The sequence below is a fragment of the Panthera tigris genome, chromosome F3 (assembly GCF_018350195.1).
Source record: "Panthera tigris isolate Pti1 chromosome F3, P.tigris_Pti1_mat1.1, whole genome shotgun sequence".
NCBI classification, from domain to species: Eukaryota; Metazoa; Chordata; class Mammalia; order Carnivora; family Felidae; genus Panthera; species Panthera tigris.
The window spans coordinates 16,482,528-16,499,873 of NC_056678.1; the positions used below are offsets into that span (position 1 = coordinate 16,482,528).

The 17,346-nt window shown below is 37.1% G+C and overlaps 1 protein-coding gene across 10 annotated transcripts in view; it reads left to right on the forward strand.

The window, feature by feature from the left end:
* RABGAP1L (RAB GTPase activating protein 1 like) overlaps nucleotides 1-17,346 on the forward strand; it is a 759,437-nt gene that overhangs the window by 51,584 nt on the left and 690,507 nt on the right. For 8 of the 10 annotated variants that reach the window (XM_042975849.1, XM_042975848.1, XM_042975850.1 and 5 more), the window contains 2 exons: nucleotides 13,735-13,915; nucleotides 15,465-15,657. In XM_042975849.1, the coding sequence (XP_042831783.1) occupies nucleotides 13,778-13,915; nucleotides 15,465-15,657 (331 nt within the window). In that variant the 5' untranslated portion in view covers nucleotides 13,735-13,777. Of the gene's footprint in view, nucleotides 1-13,734; nucleotides 13,916-15,464; nucleotides 15,658-17,346 lie in introns of those variants that run through there. The other 2 variants (XM_042975851.1, XM_042975852.1) reach the window with 2 other exon arrangements.

Consider the following 17,346-nt stretch of genomic DNA (forward strand, 5'->3'; position numbering starts at 1 on the left):
TCATAACTATACCACCATTTTCATACTCAGAAATATTAACAATCATTTCTTAATATCCTTGATTTGTCACTGTTCTCATTTTCCTTGCATAAATGGGAAATTTGGTGTGGAGGTCTCTAATATTTTAGTTTACTGTCTTATTTATTTTTTATTTTTTAAATATATATTTTTAATGTTTATTTTTGAGAGAGAGATAGAGAGAGACACACAGCGAGAGCGAGAGTGAGCCTCTGAAGCAGGCTCCAGGCTCTGAACTGTCAGCATAGAGCCTGTCCTGGGGCTTGAACTCAGGGACTGCGAGATGATGACCTGAGCTGAAGTTGGAGGCCTAACTGAAGTTGGATGCCTACCTGATTGAGCCACCCAGGTGCCCCTACTGTTTTCTTTTAAAAGTTACCTCAGGGGCACTTGGGTGACTCACTTGGTTAAGCATCTGACTCTTGATTTTGGCTCACATCAAGCTCTCTTGGTTGGTGAGATGGAGCCTCATCCACATCTGGCTCTGAACTGACAGTGTGGAGCCTGCTTGGAATTCTCTCTCTCTGTTCTTCCCCAACTCATGTGCATTTTGTGTGCGCTCTCTCTTCCAAAATAAATAATCTTTTTTTTTTTTTCTTTTTAAGGTTAATTTATTTTTGAGAGAGGGAGTGTGAGCGGGGGCGGGACAGAGGATACAAAATGGACTCCGTGTTGACAGCAGTGAGCCTGATGGGAAGCTCGAACTCACGAACTCTGAGATTGTGACCTGAGCTGAAGTCGGGTGCTTAACTGACCGAGCCACCCACATACCCTTAAAATAAATAAATAAACTTAAAAAAAGTTACCTCATTATATCTTAAACCTGTGGAAATTCTATATAATGACAAGTGTATGCTGGTTATTTGCCCAGCGAAAGAAACTGTCAATGCTGTTATCATCCTTTAGAGGGAAAGTTCTGATGAGGCTGTGGGGTATTAGATGGCTCTTTGGGTTTTAGGAACTTTGAATTTACTCACCTTGGGTAATCTAATTCATTTATTCTGCAAATATTTTACTGTCTGCTATATGCCAGACATTCTTCTAGGTGAATAAAACAAATATCCTTGCCTTTGAAGATGCTACATCCTAGTTGGAGAAACAGACAGTAAACAGTAAATATAATACAAAAGTAAATCAGATTGTATGTTAGAAAATAAGTGTTCTGGGAAAGAAAGAGTAAGCAGATCAGGATAAATGGGGGTTGGAAATTGGTGGTGGGGAAGCAGTATGAGATAAGACAATCAGGGCAGGTCTTTCAAGAGGATGAAATTTGAGTAAAGATGTGAACAGGGAAGTAAACATGTTAGATATCTGGTTGAAGAGTGTTCTGTTTTGCAACAGCCAGAGCAAGCATGTCAAGTGGTTTAAGAGAAAGCAAGGAGCTTGTTTTAGATGGAATTGAGACTAAAAGGGGGAGAACTGTAGGAGATAAGTCACAAAGATAAGGTAAGATGGGGTGGGGGAAGTGGTGAGGAGGGGTGACTTTATAGTGCAGATATTGAAGGTCACTTGGCTTTTATTATGAATAAGATGGGGGAGCCATTGGAGAGTTGTTTTGATCAGGGGACTGGAAAGAACTAAATTAGAAGGATCATTCTGGTTGCTTTTGAAAATTGACCATAGGGGAGCAAGTAAAGAAGCAGAGAGAGTAGTTTTGAAGGCTTTTAGAATAATATAGGTAAGAGATGATAGTAGGTGGGGCTGGGGCTTGGTGGTGGCAGTGGTAGTGGTGAGAAATGGATGATTTCTGGATGTAATTTGGAGGTAGAACCAAAGTAATTTTCAGATGTTGTAGATGTAAGGTGAGGGAGTGGAGAGAGAGAGAGTTAGTTTGAGGAAGGAGAAAAAGAGAACAAGAGGAGTAGCATGACTGATAATTTTGTCCAGAGTAACTAGAAGGGTGGAGTTGCCATCAACTGAGATGAGAAAATCTGCAGGAGGGTGGTGTGGAGTGAGGATAGGTGGGTTAGGGGCAAGGTTGGAAGTATGGTTTCTGAGTATGTTGAATTTGAAATGTCTCTTAGATATCCATTTGGAGGAGACTACTATGTAACTATGCTTGCCAAATAATGTGTTGAACATCAGCAACAACAGTGAATGCTTGTTAAAAAATTAACTGGAAGAATCTAGTTAATGGAGTGGCATTAGAACCTGGGGCTCTAATATTCCTGTCTCTGCCCTCAGTGTGCAGCAAGTGTACTGTGGCTTGTGATCCAAGATTCAAAGGCATGACAACTACCAAGATGGACATCAACATGCACATTCAACAACATGAGAAACTGTCAGATACTGGATTTCTGAGGACTTATTTTTTTTATCACACCTTGCCTATTTAAAACCTCAGAACACATTTAAAAACATCTGCTAGTAGGTGGGATAGTCAATAGAAATGGTTATGGAGTCATTGAATAACTTGTTCTTCTAACTATATAAAGTATCTTCGGGTTTTGTTTGCCTCGTGAGAGTGCAAATTTGTAAAGTAGAAAAATCTAGTACTAGAACAGTTTTTACTTTGAATTATTTTTCCAATGAACAGGGACTTAGTTTATAGTTTATAGTTTCAATTTAGCAAGGACCCGCTTCCCTTTTGCTTTTGTAGATGCATGACGTTATATAATAGAAACTCTTACGAAATGTTAGGTACATGTCAAAATATTTCCTAAATATTAAACTTCTTCAGATTATTCTGTGCCTTTGTGTTTGTTTTATTTGTGCAACACAATTTGGAAGTCCTTTTTTTAGGATTTCAAAACTTTTTTTCATACTACTTAACTTTCCTCATAAGCACCCCATTGAATCATTTTACTGAAAAGATTAGAAAGTAGTCTGAAGTATAGTACCTCTTCTTTGTTATAAATTTACCAAATCAAGGAAGAAAATGCCTCTTCTTGAAACCTAGTTAACTTGAGGGATTTTCAAGAACTCTAATTCTTTTATGTGGCTCACTAATTCTTGCAGAACTAGACAGAGATAAATGCGTAAAACATACAAATGTTCACACTGTATGCCAAGAAGCATTTGGGTTTTATGTATTTAAATTTCTTCTGAGGGTTAAAAGGTGTTAAGTCAGGCATATCTCAGAAACATTCAGTGTTATACTAAACCCAGAGGGCTCTGTGCTTCAAAGACAGAGATCAGATCTTTGTCTGTAGACTTGATAGGAAAAGAAAAACAATTAAAAAATATCACTTGACTTCTTTTCTTTAGTTGTGTTGGTGCAATGACTGAGGTGTCCTTCACTGCTGATCTTGTGTGGATCAAATCTCTTAGTCTTTCTCTTAACTGTAGGAACCAGGTCTGGTTGCCAAGTTCACGAAGTTTTGGTTGCTACCTTGATTCTCTCTGCTATACCCAACAAATTGGTAATTAGCATTTCCTCTGTTAGTGCCAGTTATTGTGGCGAAACACAGTAAACAAGAATTCACTTCTTTTTCCTCTTAATTCTGCTTGGTGTTATATTTTGGTATACTTTGATAGACTGTGTTATGTGAGAGCAGAAGAGACAATTGATTGGAATCAAATGTTTGTAATAGTGTAATAATTACCAGTCTTTGGAAAGGTAATATGCTAGTAAATAGATTTCTCAGTTGAGGATTTCTACGTTTTGTTTCAGGCTCTGTAACTTGTTAGATTATTTAATTTCTCTGTGCTGTAGCTTTTTAAAGAAATATTTGTTCTTCAAATATTCAGAAGATAAATGATGTGTAGAAGCTAGAGCTTAGAGATCTTGGAGATTAACTAGTCCAATACCTTATTTTCAGATAAAGAAAACAAGTGTGTTCATAGAAGTGAGATGCCTTTTCTCATGGGTACATTGGGCCTGAAAGAACTGTGATATGTGCTTTATGCAGTATCATACAAGATACCAAGTGTTAGATGGTGACCCACATATCACAAAACTTCGGTTTTATTATATCAAGGGGGGATATAAGTATACAGTGGATACTTTAGTGATGAACTCTTCTGTCTTGTGATGATTTTTTTTCCCCCCTTGACCATATGCCTGTATCTGCTGGGCACAAAACTGATTATTAGTCTTAAGCCAAGTTTATGGGACTCTGAATTGTACAGACCTTGGTTTTCCAGGAAGTAAGTGACTATATAATTTTATCAACCTTACTCTTGAATAGATGGCATATATAATAATGGCAGAAAAGCCAAGAGAAAAATATAAAGTCAAATGCCATTAAAATTTTTGAGTATATTTTCAAAATATTTTTCATTTAGGGGCACCTGGGTGGCTCAGTCGGTTAAGCATCTGACTCTTGGTGTTTCAGCTCAGGTCATGATCTCATGGTTCGTGAGTTTGAGCCCTGTGCCGGGCTCTGCACTGACTGTGCAGAGCCTTCTTGGGATTCTTAACTTTTCCCTCTCTCTCTACCCCTCCCCCACTCATATTTGTGTTCTCTCTCTCTCTCTCTCTCTCTCTCTCTCTCTCTCCTTCTCAAAAATAAATAAATAAACTTAAAAAAAAAATTGGGTGCCCGATGGTTCAGTTGGTTAAGCATCCGACTTCAGGGCAGGTCAAGATCTCATGGGCTGTGAGTTCAAGTCCCATGTTGGGCTCTGTGCTGACAGCTCAACACCTGGATCCTGCTTCAGATTCCATGTCTCCCTCTATCTGCCCCTCCTCTGCTCTCTCTGTCTCTTAAAATAAATAAACTTAAAAAAAACATTTTTTAAGGGGGTACCTGGGTGGCTCAGTTGGTTGGGCATCCGACTTTGGCTCAGGTCATGATCCAGTGGTTTGTGGGTTCAGGCCCCACATTGGGCTCTGTGCTGAGGGCTCAGAGCCTTGAGCCTGCTTCGGATTCTGTCTCCTTCTCTCTCTGTCCTTCCCCGGCTTGCACTCTTCCAACTAAGCCAGCCAGACACCCCTTTAAGTGAAGGCATTTAAAAACAGGTCAATGAATTAGTCAACCATTGCTGTGGCAATGCTACATAACAATGCTGAAATGTTTGCTGGCTTACAAAACAAATATTTAGGTTTTTAACTCATGGTTGTGTGGGTCTGGAGGGAGACTCTACCTCTTTCTGTGTATTGGATTCGGGTCTTTTTCACAAGTTGCATTTTGAGTCTTTTGGCTTCTTGGTCCACTATCATCATCAACATCTTCTTCCTTTTTTTTTTTTTTTTTTTAATTAAAAAAAATTTTTTTTTAAAGTTTGTTTATTTTGAGAGAGAGAGAGCACAGTCAGGGGAGGGCAGAGACAGAGGAAGAGAGAGAATCCCAAGCAGGCTGTGTGCCGCCAGCACAGAGCCCGATGTGGGGCTCGAGCCCACGAAACTGTGAGATCATGACCTGAGTCAAAATCAGGAGTCAGATGCCCAATTGACTGAGCCACCCAGGTGCCCCTCTATTGCCTTTTAAACCATCCTTTGTAAGTACCACTTGTATTCTTCTTTTCCTCTGGTAATTATTTCAAGTAAGTCATTTCTCCCCTTTTTTTCTTTCATCAGATCAAGTATACTGTTTATCTGGGGAATTGTCAACTTTTTATATACTATCTTCTTCATTCACCTAGATTTTTGTCCTTATATTTACTATATGAAACTTATTAAAATATATCTTTTATGTCTTTTTGTTTGCATATAATTATATTAGGACTTATTAGGTTTCATGTCACAGAAACTCAACTTAAACTAACTTATGGGGCACCTGGGTGGCTCAGTTGGTGAAGTTTCTGACTTCGGCTCAGGTCATGATCTCACAGTTTGTGAGTTCAAGCCCCGTGTCGGGCTCTGTGCTGACATCTCGGAGCCTGGAGCCTGCTTTGGATTCTGTGTCTCCTTCTCTCTCTGCCCTTCTTTGACTTATGCTCTGTCTCTCTCAAAAATAAGTAAACAAAAAAAATTTAACTTATGCAGGGGTGCCTGGGTGGCTCAGTTGGTTAAGCGTCCGACTTCAGCTCAGGTCTAGATCTCTTGGTTTGTGAGTTTGAGTCCTGTGTCAGGCTCTGTGCTGACCGCTCAGAGCCTGGAGCCTGCTTCAGATTCTGTGTCTTCCCCTCTCTCTGCCACTCCCCGATTCACACTCTGTCTCTCAAAAATGAATAAATATTTAAAAAAAATTATTAAACTAACTGATGGAAAAAGAATTTATTGAAAGGGATATTTCATAGAATTAAAGGAATAGTGGATTTACCAAGACTGAGGTTTGGAACAGATAGAGCTATACCTCAGGATTGTCTCAAACAAAATGGTAGGGACTCGACTAAGACTCTCCTGCTTGTCTGGCTTTAGGATATACTTATCTCTTTCATTGCATATTGACCTTCTTCATATGGGGGAAAACATGGCTACCAACAATTCTTAGTTTATCTAAAAAATTTCTGCTCTAAGACAGACAACTGTCATGATGAAGTCTTTGGTCACCAGTCCAAAAATCTTAGGAATTGGGTTAATTGGTCTAAGTAGTTTGGATTCAGTGCCCATCTTTGGAACTGTTTGGCCATGGTGTTGAGGTTTCTATAAAAAACATGAGATTTGAACAGAGGGAAGGCTTATTTTCAGAAAAAAAGGTCTTGAGATTATTGCTGGACAAAAAAAAAAAAAAAAAAAAAAAAAAAAAAAGGTATCCACTAAAGTAATGTGAATTACTAAGGCCCTTTTGTGCCCCTTTGTGCAGGAGTATACTTGCATACATCTATTCATGTTGGTGTGGCTCTTGCCTGAGAACTGGAATAATGGATGGACTGTTTAGTAAATAGGAACTATGGTAGTTTTTTTTTTTTTTCCCCTCAAGACTGGATGGTTTTTTTTAAAGCACAGAATAATTATAGTTGGTAAATGTTGTTCCAGATTATTCTGTTTTCTTATTGTAAATTAAGACTATTTTGTGTTTCCAGTGTTGTAACAGGCCTACTATAGTCATTTGAATTCTCATGCCTAATAGAACTTGCAGCTTATCTTGTCCAATTTTGACTCACACTCATATATTCAGGGTTCTATTTTAGTTCAAGAGCTACTTGAAAATGAATAGGTGCAAACACATAATCTAAAAGCAAGAAGCTGGCTAACCACATTTGGCACAAAAAGAAATTGGACCATGTGCACCACGATTTTATACTTTTGAATGTGTTCAGTTATTTTGGGAAGAAGATAGCTTCCAGTTAGACTCTGCTAAATGTTGCTACACTGTTTCTAGTGTATATGTGAAAATTGTAGTTTTAGGCATCCAAGTGAGGTGTTAATTTAAAATATATTGCTCATTTCACAAAAATGATGTGGACTTAAAGTGAGAATTAAAAGCCATTTCACTGGGTAGAATTGGTAGAATTGCTATCGGTGTGGGGATAAGCGTGTGTTTAAGTGATTCAGTCAATCAAAAATATTTATTGAACTCCTTTGAGAAGGGAAAAAGGGGATGAATAGAAAAAACACACATCAGATTTTCTGTAGGACTGATAAGTTTCCTGTCCCTTATTCTCTTGTACCTTTAAAATGCCTAAAGAATAAAAATGTGTATGCCAACACTGTAGTTCCCAGTATTTTTTTTGGTCAGATTTTACAGTCTAACTTTTGGATTATAATAGGGTAGCCTTTTAACCAAATGCCTTTAAAAGTCATTTTGCTTTTGTGCACTGTTCTGTTTTACATGCTGAGTTGAAATGGATGTATTAGTCTTGAGTTCATAGAACAGTGAGCTCCATATTATTTAAAAGACCCCTGCAAGTTTTCCAGCTGCTCTTTCTTTTGACTGGAAGAAATAATAGTAGATTGCCATAAAGAGAAAGTAACATTAGCATATTAGCATATTGCTTCATAGTAGTAGATTTAATAAATTATGTTTTGAATTGACTTGTGAAATGGAATTCTTCAGCACATCACATGGAATGAGAATCTTAAGATTAAGTGACTTTAGAATTCATTCAGTCCAACTTCCTATCTGATGCGGGAGTCCATTCTGCTACATCCAAGATAATTGACTTGTTTATTAAGCAGATATTTTTTGAGCCCATGTTATCTGTACTGGCACTGTGCTGGGGATGTGTTGGTGAGTAAAATAAAGATAGACATGGTCCCTGCATGTCCCCTAACAACTTGTAGTTGAGTGCTCAGTTGATCATTCAGTCTTAGCAGGTAGGGAAAAATTGACATGTTGACAATATTGAGCTTCTAATCCATGAACATTGAGTATCTCTTAATTTATTTAGATCTTTTAAATTTCTTTCATAAGTGTTTTATAGATTTATTACTTATAGATCTTATATGTATCTTGTTAAGTTTATACCTAAGTATTTCATCTTTTTGTGATATGGTAAATGGTACTGCTTTTTTAAAACTTCAGTTCCAATTGTTCATTGTATGTAGGGAAGAAATCGACATTTGTTTACCTTGTATCCTGTGACCTTCCTGTACTTATTTGTTGTAGGAAGTTGTTTTTGTTCTTGTAGATTCTTTGGGATTTTCTACATAGATAATTATGTAATCTGTGAATAGAGACTGTTTCATTCTTCCTTTATGATCTCTATACTTTTGTTTCTTATGGTGTTGAATCAGAGTCGTGAGAGAGGGCATCCTTGTGTTGTTCCAAGTCTTAAGGGGAAAGTGCCCAGTTTCATAATTAAGTATGTTAGCTGTAGGTTTTTTGTAGATACTCTTAGTCAAGTTGAGGAAGTTTCATCAATCGCTAGGTTGCTGAGAGTTTTTATTTTGATCATGAATGAGTGTTGGATTTTGTCAAATGCATTTTGTGTGTAACTGACATGATCATGATTTTTCTTTAGCTTATTTTGATATGTTTTATTACATTGATTAATTTTTGAATGTTGTCAGTCTTACCTTGGGTGTAATTCTTTTTACATATTGTTGAATATAATTTTATAATATTTTGTGGGGCAGAGAGGGTGACACAGAATCCGAAGCAGGCTTCAGGCTCTGAGTTGTCAGCACAGAGCCTGATGCCAGGCTTGAACTCAAGAACTGTGAGGTTATGACCTGAGCTGAAGTTGGACACTTAACCCACTGAGCCATCCAGGTGCTCCTGAAATATTTTAAAGTGTTGGCTTTGCATTCTCAGATTTTTGTATTTGTGTGCAAGTGTGCAAATTTAGTAAACATCTGCATTGAGGTTCAAAGAAATGGAAATGTTCAACCAAATAAAGTAGCATTGGGCAAACTTCTAAAAGTATTCTTAAGGCCCTTGGAGGCAGGGTTTTATGCTTGTAATGAGAGCTGACTTAATTCTGCGGAACATGAGAAATTCTGGGCTGTTTTGAAGAGATCACAAAATTACTTTTGGTAAACTAATAGTTTTCTTGTTAGCCTGGCAGAATATCTAACATTTTCTTGGGCTAAAGAAAACCTCTTAAAAATGGACATCTTATTTGAATTGTATAGCCATTAGTATTCATTAACATGCTGATTTATTTATTTATTAAAAAATTTTTTAAAATGTTTTATTTTTGAGAGAGAGGGAGAGAGAGAGCGCGAGCATTAGTGGGGGAGGGGCAGAGAGAGAAGGAGACACAGAATCCAAAGCAGGCTCCAGGTTCTGATCTGTCAGCACAGAGCCTGACACGGGGTTTGAACTTGCAGACTGTGAGATCATGATCAGAGCCGAAGTCAGCTGCTTAGCTCACTGAGCCACCCAGGGGCCCTTAGCATGCTGATTTAGAGTTAATGGCCAGGGTAGATATTTATCACTTACACAAAAAGAAATTTTTTCTTTCTTTTCTTTTTTTTTTTTGAGAGAGAGAGCGCACGTGTGCGTGTTAGTAGGGTAAAGGGGCAGAGGTAGAGAATCTCAAGCAGGCTCCATGCTCACCAGGGAGCCCAGCACGGGGCCAGATCCCACCACCCTGGGATCATGACCTAAGCTGACTGAAATCGAGAGTCGGACACTCAACTGAGTGAGCCACCCAGATGCCCCAAAGAAGAATGTCTTGGGAGAAGACATAACTTTTGATGGAGAGAGGAGAGGTGTGGAGAAGGTTCATTGTTATGTAGTGACAGATACCAACCCTCAGTCTCTAGGAATAGGTGAGGAAACTTCAAGAGACAGTATAATGTAGTGGTTCAGAGCATGTTCTTTGAAGTCTGAATACCTGGTTTGAATCTTGGCTCTGCATTTGTTTTTTGTGAGAACTTTAGCCTGATTGGTGCTTTTAACAACAAATTGTTTGACGCATTTATTGAATATCTACTATGTACTAGCTGCTACACTAGGCATATGATATTCTCAGGTAAATGAAAGAGTTGGAATTTGGGTTTATTTAGATAGCCTTAGCATCAGGGGGGTGGCCTCAGGCTTCCCCGCCTTCTTTTCTATATCTCATCTTATCCTGCTCTCACCCATGCTCACTGTGATCTAGCTATTATGGCCTCCTTTCTCATAAGCCTTTTCTCATATCTGGGCTTTTTGTATTTGTTGTTTCTTCTACTTGAAGTTCTTTTCCCCTAGGTCTTTCCATGGCTTACTCACTCTTATTAAGCCCAAACGTCAACTGGGTCCATATTGCCTCCTGTCTTCTCATTACCTTTCATAGTATATATTCCAGTACGTGATCTTGATTTATTTTTTTCTATGTTATTTCTTTCTTCCATAAGAATGTTAGCTCTAGGAAGACTGGAACTAAATTGGTCTTATCATTTAGTCTCCAGGTCCCATGATTGTTTCTAGTGCATCGTAGAGACTCATTAAATATTTGTTGAATGGATGAATGAAAGCTGATACCTTAGGAGTCAGCCATATGAAAGGAGGCAAGAGCTAAGACCCTATAGTGTAAAAGAACTTTCGGTAATTAAAGAGCTGTAATGGTAAAGTGACAGAAGGAAAGGTGTGTTGGGCTTTGTAAGTCCTGGCATAATTTGGATTTTATTTGAATTTTAGTGAAAAGAGTAAAAAAATTTTTTTTTAAGTTTATTCATTTTGTGAGAGGGTTAGAGACAGCGTGAGTGGGGGAGGGGCAGAGAGAGAGGGAGGGAGAGAATCCCAAGCAGGCTCTGTGCTGCCAGTGCAGAGCCCAATGTGAGGCTGGAACCCATGAGACCGAGAGATCATGACCTGAGTGGAAACCAGGCTTAACTGACTGGGCCACCTAGGCGCCTCAGTGAAAACATTTTAGAGTAGAGTTCTAATGTAATCTAATTTATTTTCTGAAAGATTTCTTTGGCATCTCTGTGAAGAATAGATTAGGGGAAGAGAGGACTGGAAGTAGGACTTGGGTTAGGAGACTTTTTTAGTAGATGAGAACATTGCCTGGATTAGGTTGATAAAAATGTCCATGAAGAAATGGGATAGATGTGGGATTTATTTTGGAAGTGGGGCTAACATGACATGCTTATGGGAGGAATGAAGAAGTAGAGATGAATTAAGAATGATATCCAAATTACTTATTTGAGCAACTTGGTAGAAAGTGGTGTTATTAACTGAAATGGGAAATCTGAATGAGAAATTTGGAGGAGATGTTAGGAATTACATTTGGGTCACATTTAAGTTATTGATAAGAATTCCACATGGAAATATAAAGTAGAAAGTTGGGGGGCGCTTGGGTGGGTCAGTCGGTTAAGCATCTGACTTTGGCTCAGGTCATGATCTCACAGTTTGTGAGTTCAAGCCCCACGTCCGGCTCTGTGCTGACAGCTCAGAGCCTGGAATCTGCTTCAGATTCTGTTTCTCTCTCTCTCTGCCCCTTCCTTGCTTATTCTCTCTCTCTCTCTCTCTCTCTCTCTCTCTCTCTCTCAAAAAAAAAAAAAAAAGTTGGATTCCAAATGAAGAATTTAGAGGACATTTGGGTTGGGAGAGAAATTTGGGAGACTATTAGGTATAGATGGCATTTAAATACATGGCAATGAGAGATACTGCTTAGAGAGATGTGTGTGGCAAGGAGTCACAAGTTCAGAACTTGAACTTGGGGAATTTCCAGCATTTAGATGTTAAGTTGAGGAGTGGCAGCTTGGGCTTGAAGAAGGATTGGCCACAGAAAGAATATCTGGAATGTGTAGCGTCTTGGTAATCAAAGATTCTTGGGACAGCCTGGAAGGGCAAAGACGTGGCCTCTAACACATACTGTTTTCAGAAACATTTACTTGCAAAATGAAAAATCTTTAGAGGACAGAAAAATGTGCTTGAAGGATTTAACATTTAAAAGGAAGGATATTCACATGTCCAACAGAATGAAATGATGGCTAGCTAATTACACTATCCTAGAATAGTTACTCTTTATTTTAAAGTTACTGGGAATTTTGAGTTTCAATGAAGATGGAAGTAATTATTAAAGTGTAACTGGAAGCTGAGAGTAAATCTTTTTTTTTTTTTCTTTTTTTTTGCCAAGAATAATGGTGTTAGTGTCACCTAAAGGCAAAATGAGATATTGCAGCCATATTTATGTGGGGCAGAGAACAGAATAACTTAATTGGAACGAGAAAAAGAACAATTCTGGGCAATTTTAAGGCATGCATCAGCAGACTTAGAGAGTCCTGTGTTCTTTAGCCCCAGTTTACTTGTTCTACCCCTCTATCACATTACCCCTTTGGTCACTGAGCAGATTAATACACCGTTCTCTTTTGTCTTTTACATTTCAGCTCAGATATTTCCCTGAGTTCTTTCCTACCACCTTACTTAAAGTTGTCCCTATGCTTTTTGTAGCTAGTCATTGTTACAATAACATATTTTATCTTCTTCATAGCCTTTAGAGTGATTTGGAATTACATTTGCTTACTTGCTTGATTTCTTACTAGATGTAAGCTCCAGGAGAGCAGGCAACTTGTCTGCCTTAGTCACTCCTATAACCCTAATGCTGAGTACTGTGTTTGTTATGTAGCACACAGGTTCAGTTAAATTAGCAGTGTGAATATTTGAACTTCTGGAAGTGATAGACATTGTTGAGTTTCTGTGGTGTACAGATCTATCCAGAAAGCAGAATTACACTGTATTTACACTGTTTGTCATATGAATGCAATGTGAAAGACTTGGCCTTTTCCCCACCCCCTTGTGCTGATAAGTGGTAGTGTGTCTGGAAAAGAAAAGATACATGGCTTAGTGTATTGAATTCTTTTTTTTTTTAATTTTTCTTTATTTTTGGGAGAGCGCAAGTAGGGGAGGGGCAGAGAGAGGAGGACCAAGGATCTGAAGTGGGCTCTGCACTAGCAGGCTGATAGCAGCAAGCCGAGCCCATACAGGCTTGATACCACAATTGCGAAATCATGACCTGAGCTGAAGTCAGATGTTCAACTGACTGAGCCACCCAGGTGCCCCTGGGTGTTGAATTCTTATTAATTAGTCAACTTACGTGACACAAAGATATTTTAAGGTACAATACTTTTAGGAGATACGTTTTTGTAAACATTTGGATTTAATTATAAAGTAATTTCAGTGACTTTGTGTATGAATTTGGTTTCTAGTATCATGCTTAATTATTTCCTCTATTAAAAAAGAACAAAAATAGTATTTCTAGGAGAAATGAATCAAGCAGTGGTAAATCTGTTTAGTTGAGATATGGGCGGGTTTGTGTTGTTTTTCAGGGCACAATATGGTTCTTTTAGTCTGGGAATTCAGGGTGAAGGGAGTACATTTGCATTATGTGGCCCAGTCCAAGAAGGTAGCCTCCCTAGTTTTGAGATAATTATCTAGCCAACAGAATTCTTTTTCATGTGAACCATTTTTAAAGGCTGAGTATTGATCATGTTCTTATTCATGCTGTTTGTTTTGTTTTGTTTTTGTTTTGTTTTGTTTTGTTTTTGTTTTTGTTTTTGTTTTTAAATCTCTGTAGTTTTGACCAGGTGGATGTGGGAAGAGAAGTTTGTAGAATTGAAATGGAGGTCAGAGCTTCATTACAGAAGGTTAGTGGGTCATCAGATTCTGTGGCTACACTGAACAGTGAAGAATTTGTTTTGGTTTCTCAGCATGCAGATGATACGTCTACAAAAGATGATGAAAAACCTGAACTGAAGGTATTTCTTTCTTGCTTGCTTTTGTTTATTTACAGACGATACTATTTTAAATTATTATTTTTTTAATGAGGTGAGACTGATCTTGAGAGATGTGTAAAATACGAAGGTTTTTCTCAAATACTGACCTTGAATAACATCAGTCTTTGATTTATGCAGAAGCTAATTATTTGGTTTGTGTATTTTTAAAGTTTTTTGCTTTTGGTTCTTTATTTTTTAATTCGTAATTTTAGGAAGAAGGAATAGAAAGGAAAATAGAAAGAAAAGGATAATTGGGGAATTTGCCTTAAATTTATATAAGATTTAACCATTATCTGGATATTTTTGTCTCTCTTGCTGCTGGATTTTTAAAGTTAATTACATAAATAGTTATGTTTTATTTGTACTTAAACAACTGTATGGTTTTTATGTTTTAAATCAGCTGGTAGCATTCTAGTATATGATTGAATAGGTGGCTTGTCTGAATTAAAAAAAAAATTTAAAGTTTATTTTTGAGAGAGAGAGTGGGGGAGGGGACAGAGAGAGAAGGGGAGACAGGATCTGAAGCTAGGGGCTGACAGGAGGGAGCCCGATGAGGGGTTTGAGATCGTGACCCGAGCTGAAGTTGGATGCTTAACTGACTGAGCGACCCAAGTGCCCCTTGCCTGAATATTTTTAAAGTATATGTCTTACATTTTTAGCAATTGAGTTTTTATTTGAATGTGACCCGTTTTCAAATTTTTGTTGTCTTTCCTAACTCAAAGAAAAAGAATCAAACAAACCCAGGTATACATGCATGAGAATTGCATAAACACCCTCTAGAAACAGGAGTAGAGAAATTAGTCTGATATGCTACATACTGTTTGACTTTTATTTAGTATTAACTAAAAGTATATATGAATCTAATAAAATTTTATAGAAATTATAGTATTAAATACCCATTTTACATTATGCTGAGTATATATAGTTTTATAAGTGTTTTAGAATAGTGGTTTTATTTAAATTTAAGTAATATGTATTTAAATAAATGGCTTTAAATGTATTTAAATATTTGCATTGAAAAATAAATATCTGCATTTTACTTAGTGTGTTTAATTTAAGACCTTTATTAGGCTTTTGATCTCACCTGCTTTTAAGAGAAGGATGAGTCAACTTAAATGTAAAAAAAATTACCAAGCAAGCAAAATTCGTAAAGAAATCACAAATACGTTTATGCTATGATAACAAGAAATATGGCCTTTTGAATAACAGTCACAGTAGACAGTGTCCACTTAAACTTACCTGTTTTTCCCTTTAAAACACATAAATTTAAGATTACCTGGTTTTTAGAATGTGTTCTTAAGGAAAAGAAGAAAAAGAGAAAAATCTCTGTAAATTAGATCTTAGATCAGATACAGTTAGGTACAAGTGTATAAATTCTTGGTATTCAGTAACTTAGATTTAAATTTAAAATTTCAATTGTTTTAATTTCTTCTAGAAACAAAATATTAGAAATAGAAATAAAAGATTAGAAACCTTGAAAAGTTCAGAACCATAATATGATTGAAACAGAATCATCTTGCTTTGTCTATAGATTGTTTCTAATGGTGATGAACAGTTGGAAAAAGCCATGGAAGAGATTCTGAGAGATTCTGAGAAAGGGCAAAGCAGTCCTCTTGCTGATTGTCAGAGTTCCAGTGAGAGTTCAGACCATTCATTTGGAGATGTTTCAGCCAGCCGAACAAATAAGCCATCTCTTCAGTTAATTTTGGATCCATCGAATACAGGTACTGCATTGAACTTTTAGACATCATAAAAGAAATGGGATAAAGTGATCCTGAAAATTTTAAGATGAAAATTAAAAAAAATCCTATTAGCTTTGTTTTCTAAGATCAGGGCCACCAAGTTTTTGGTTCTGCTTAAGAGTTCCCACTTTGGTTCTTAATGGTTTTTTTTTGTTTCTCTACCTGTAAAATCAATGTCAATGTTATTTGAGAACAGGCACTATGTCTGAGTCTTCATTTTACTCCTGGTACTTGGCACATATTAGGCACTCAGTAAATACTTGGGTATCAGGAAATAGTGTAATGGGCACAGTGTTTCATATAATGTGCCTTTTTACTCAGTTTGGTTATTTAAAATTATCATTTGTGAAAATTCTAAGTAAAATAGCATATCAATTACATCAGTGTATTTGATAAGTGTATTGGGGTGCATGTGCTTCTTTGAATCAGCATTTTGTATCCTTTGGATAAATACCTAGTAGTGCAATTAAGCAATAGCCAAATTATGGAAGCACCCCAAATGCCCATTGACTGATGAATGGATAAAGAAGATGTGGTATATATATATAATGGAATACTATTAGGTGATGTAAAAGAATGAAATCTTGCCATTTGCAACAACATGGATGGAACCAGAGTATACTATGGTAAGTGAAATAAGTCAGAGAAAGATAAATATCATATGATTTTACTCGTGGAATTTGAGAGACACAATAGGTGAACATAGGGAAAGGGAAGGAAAAATAAGATAAAAACAGAGACAGAGGCAAACATAAGAGACTCTTAAATACAGAGAACAAAATGAGGGTTGCTGTAAAGGAAGTGAGTACGGGGATGAGTGAATGGGTGAGGGGCATGAAGGAGGGCACTTTTTGGGATGAGCACTGGGTGTCATGTGTAAGAGATGAATCACAGAGTTCTACCCCTGGAGCCAAGACTATACTGTATGTTAACTAACTTGAATTTAAATAAAAAAAATACACCGTGATAAAAATATAAATGCATCCATGATTGAGTAGGATTTGTAGTAGAAATATCAGCTTATAATGCAAAATGGTTTTGGGTACAAGAAAAGCCGAACAAAAACCAAAGCCACTTTCTATAGTTGGTTTAAATACTAGAGGCTCTGATTGTGGTTTTTTTGTAAACTTCTCAGCTTTTATCATCTCTTTTGTCACCTTTCTCTCCAACTGGCTTCCTTTATGGTCATAAAGTAGTTAGCAGAAAATGGTAAGTAAGGCCAGGCAATTTGTTGATGGCTGGTGGCAGAGACAAAGGCTCTCTTCTTTACCTATTGAACAAAAGTTGTGAGTTTCACTCAGTTGAACCATTTTATAGTAGTTAGGGAATCACATGAACTAGTAGGCCTTGGTTACATTCAAATCCCTCAATAAGTCACACTGACAGTCAAGATGAGATTATCTTGATTGGCTTAGAACCAGTGATCCATTTCTGAATGTTGGTGTGGTGTAAGTATAGATACAGGCCAGAGTGGTACACAGTGTGGCTATGATGACCCTAAATTACATTGTACACAAAATTTATTCCTAGTGAATCAAATATTGAAATGTGAAAAATAAACCTATAAGAAGAAAATATTGGAGACTATTTTGTGATTGGGTAGGAAAAGCCATGTCATAAAATATAGTTTTATTTTAATACACAAAAACCTAAATCTTCTGAAAGAGAATG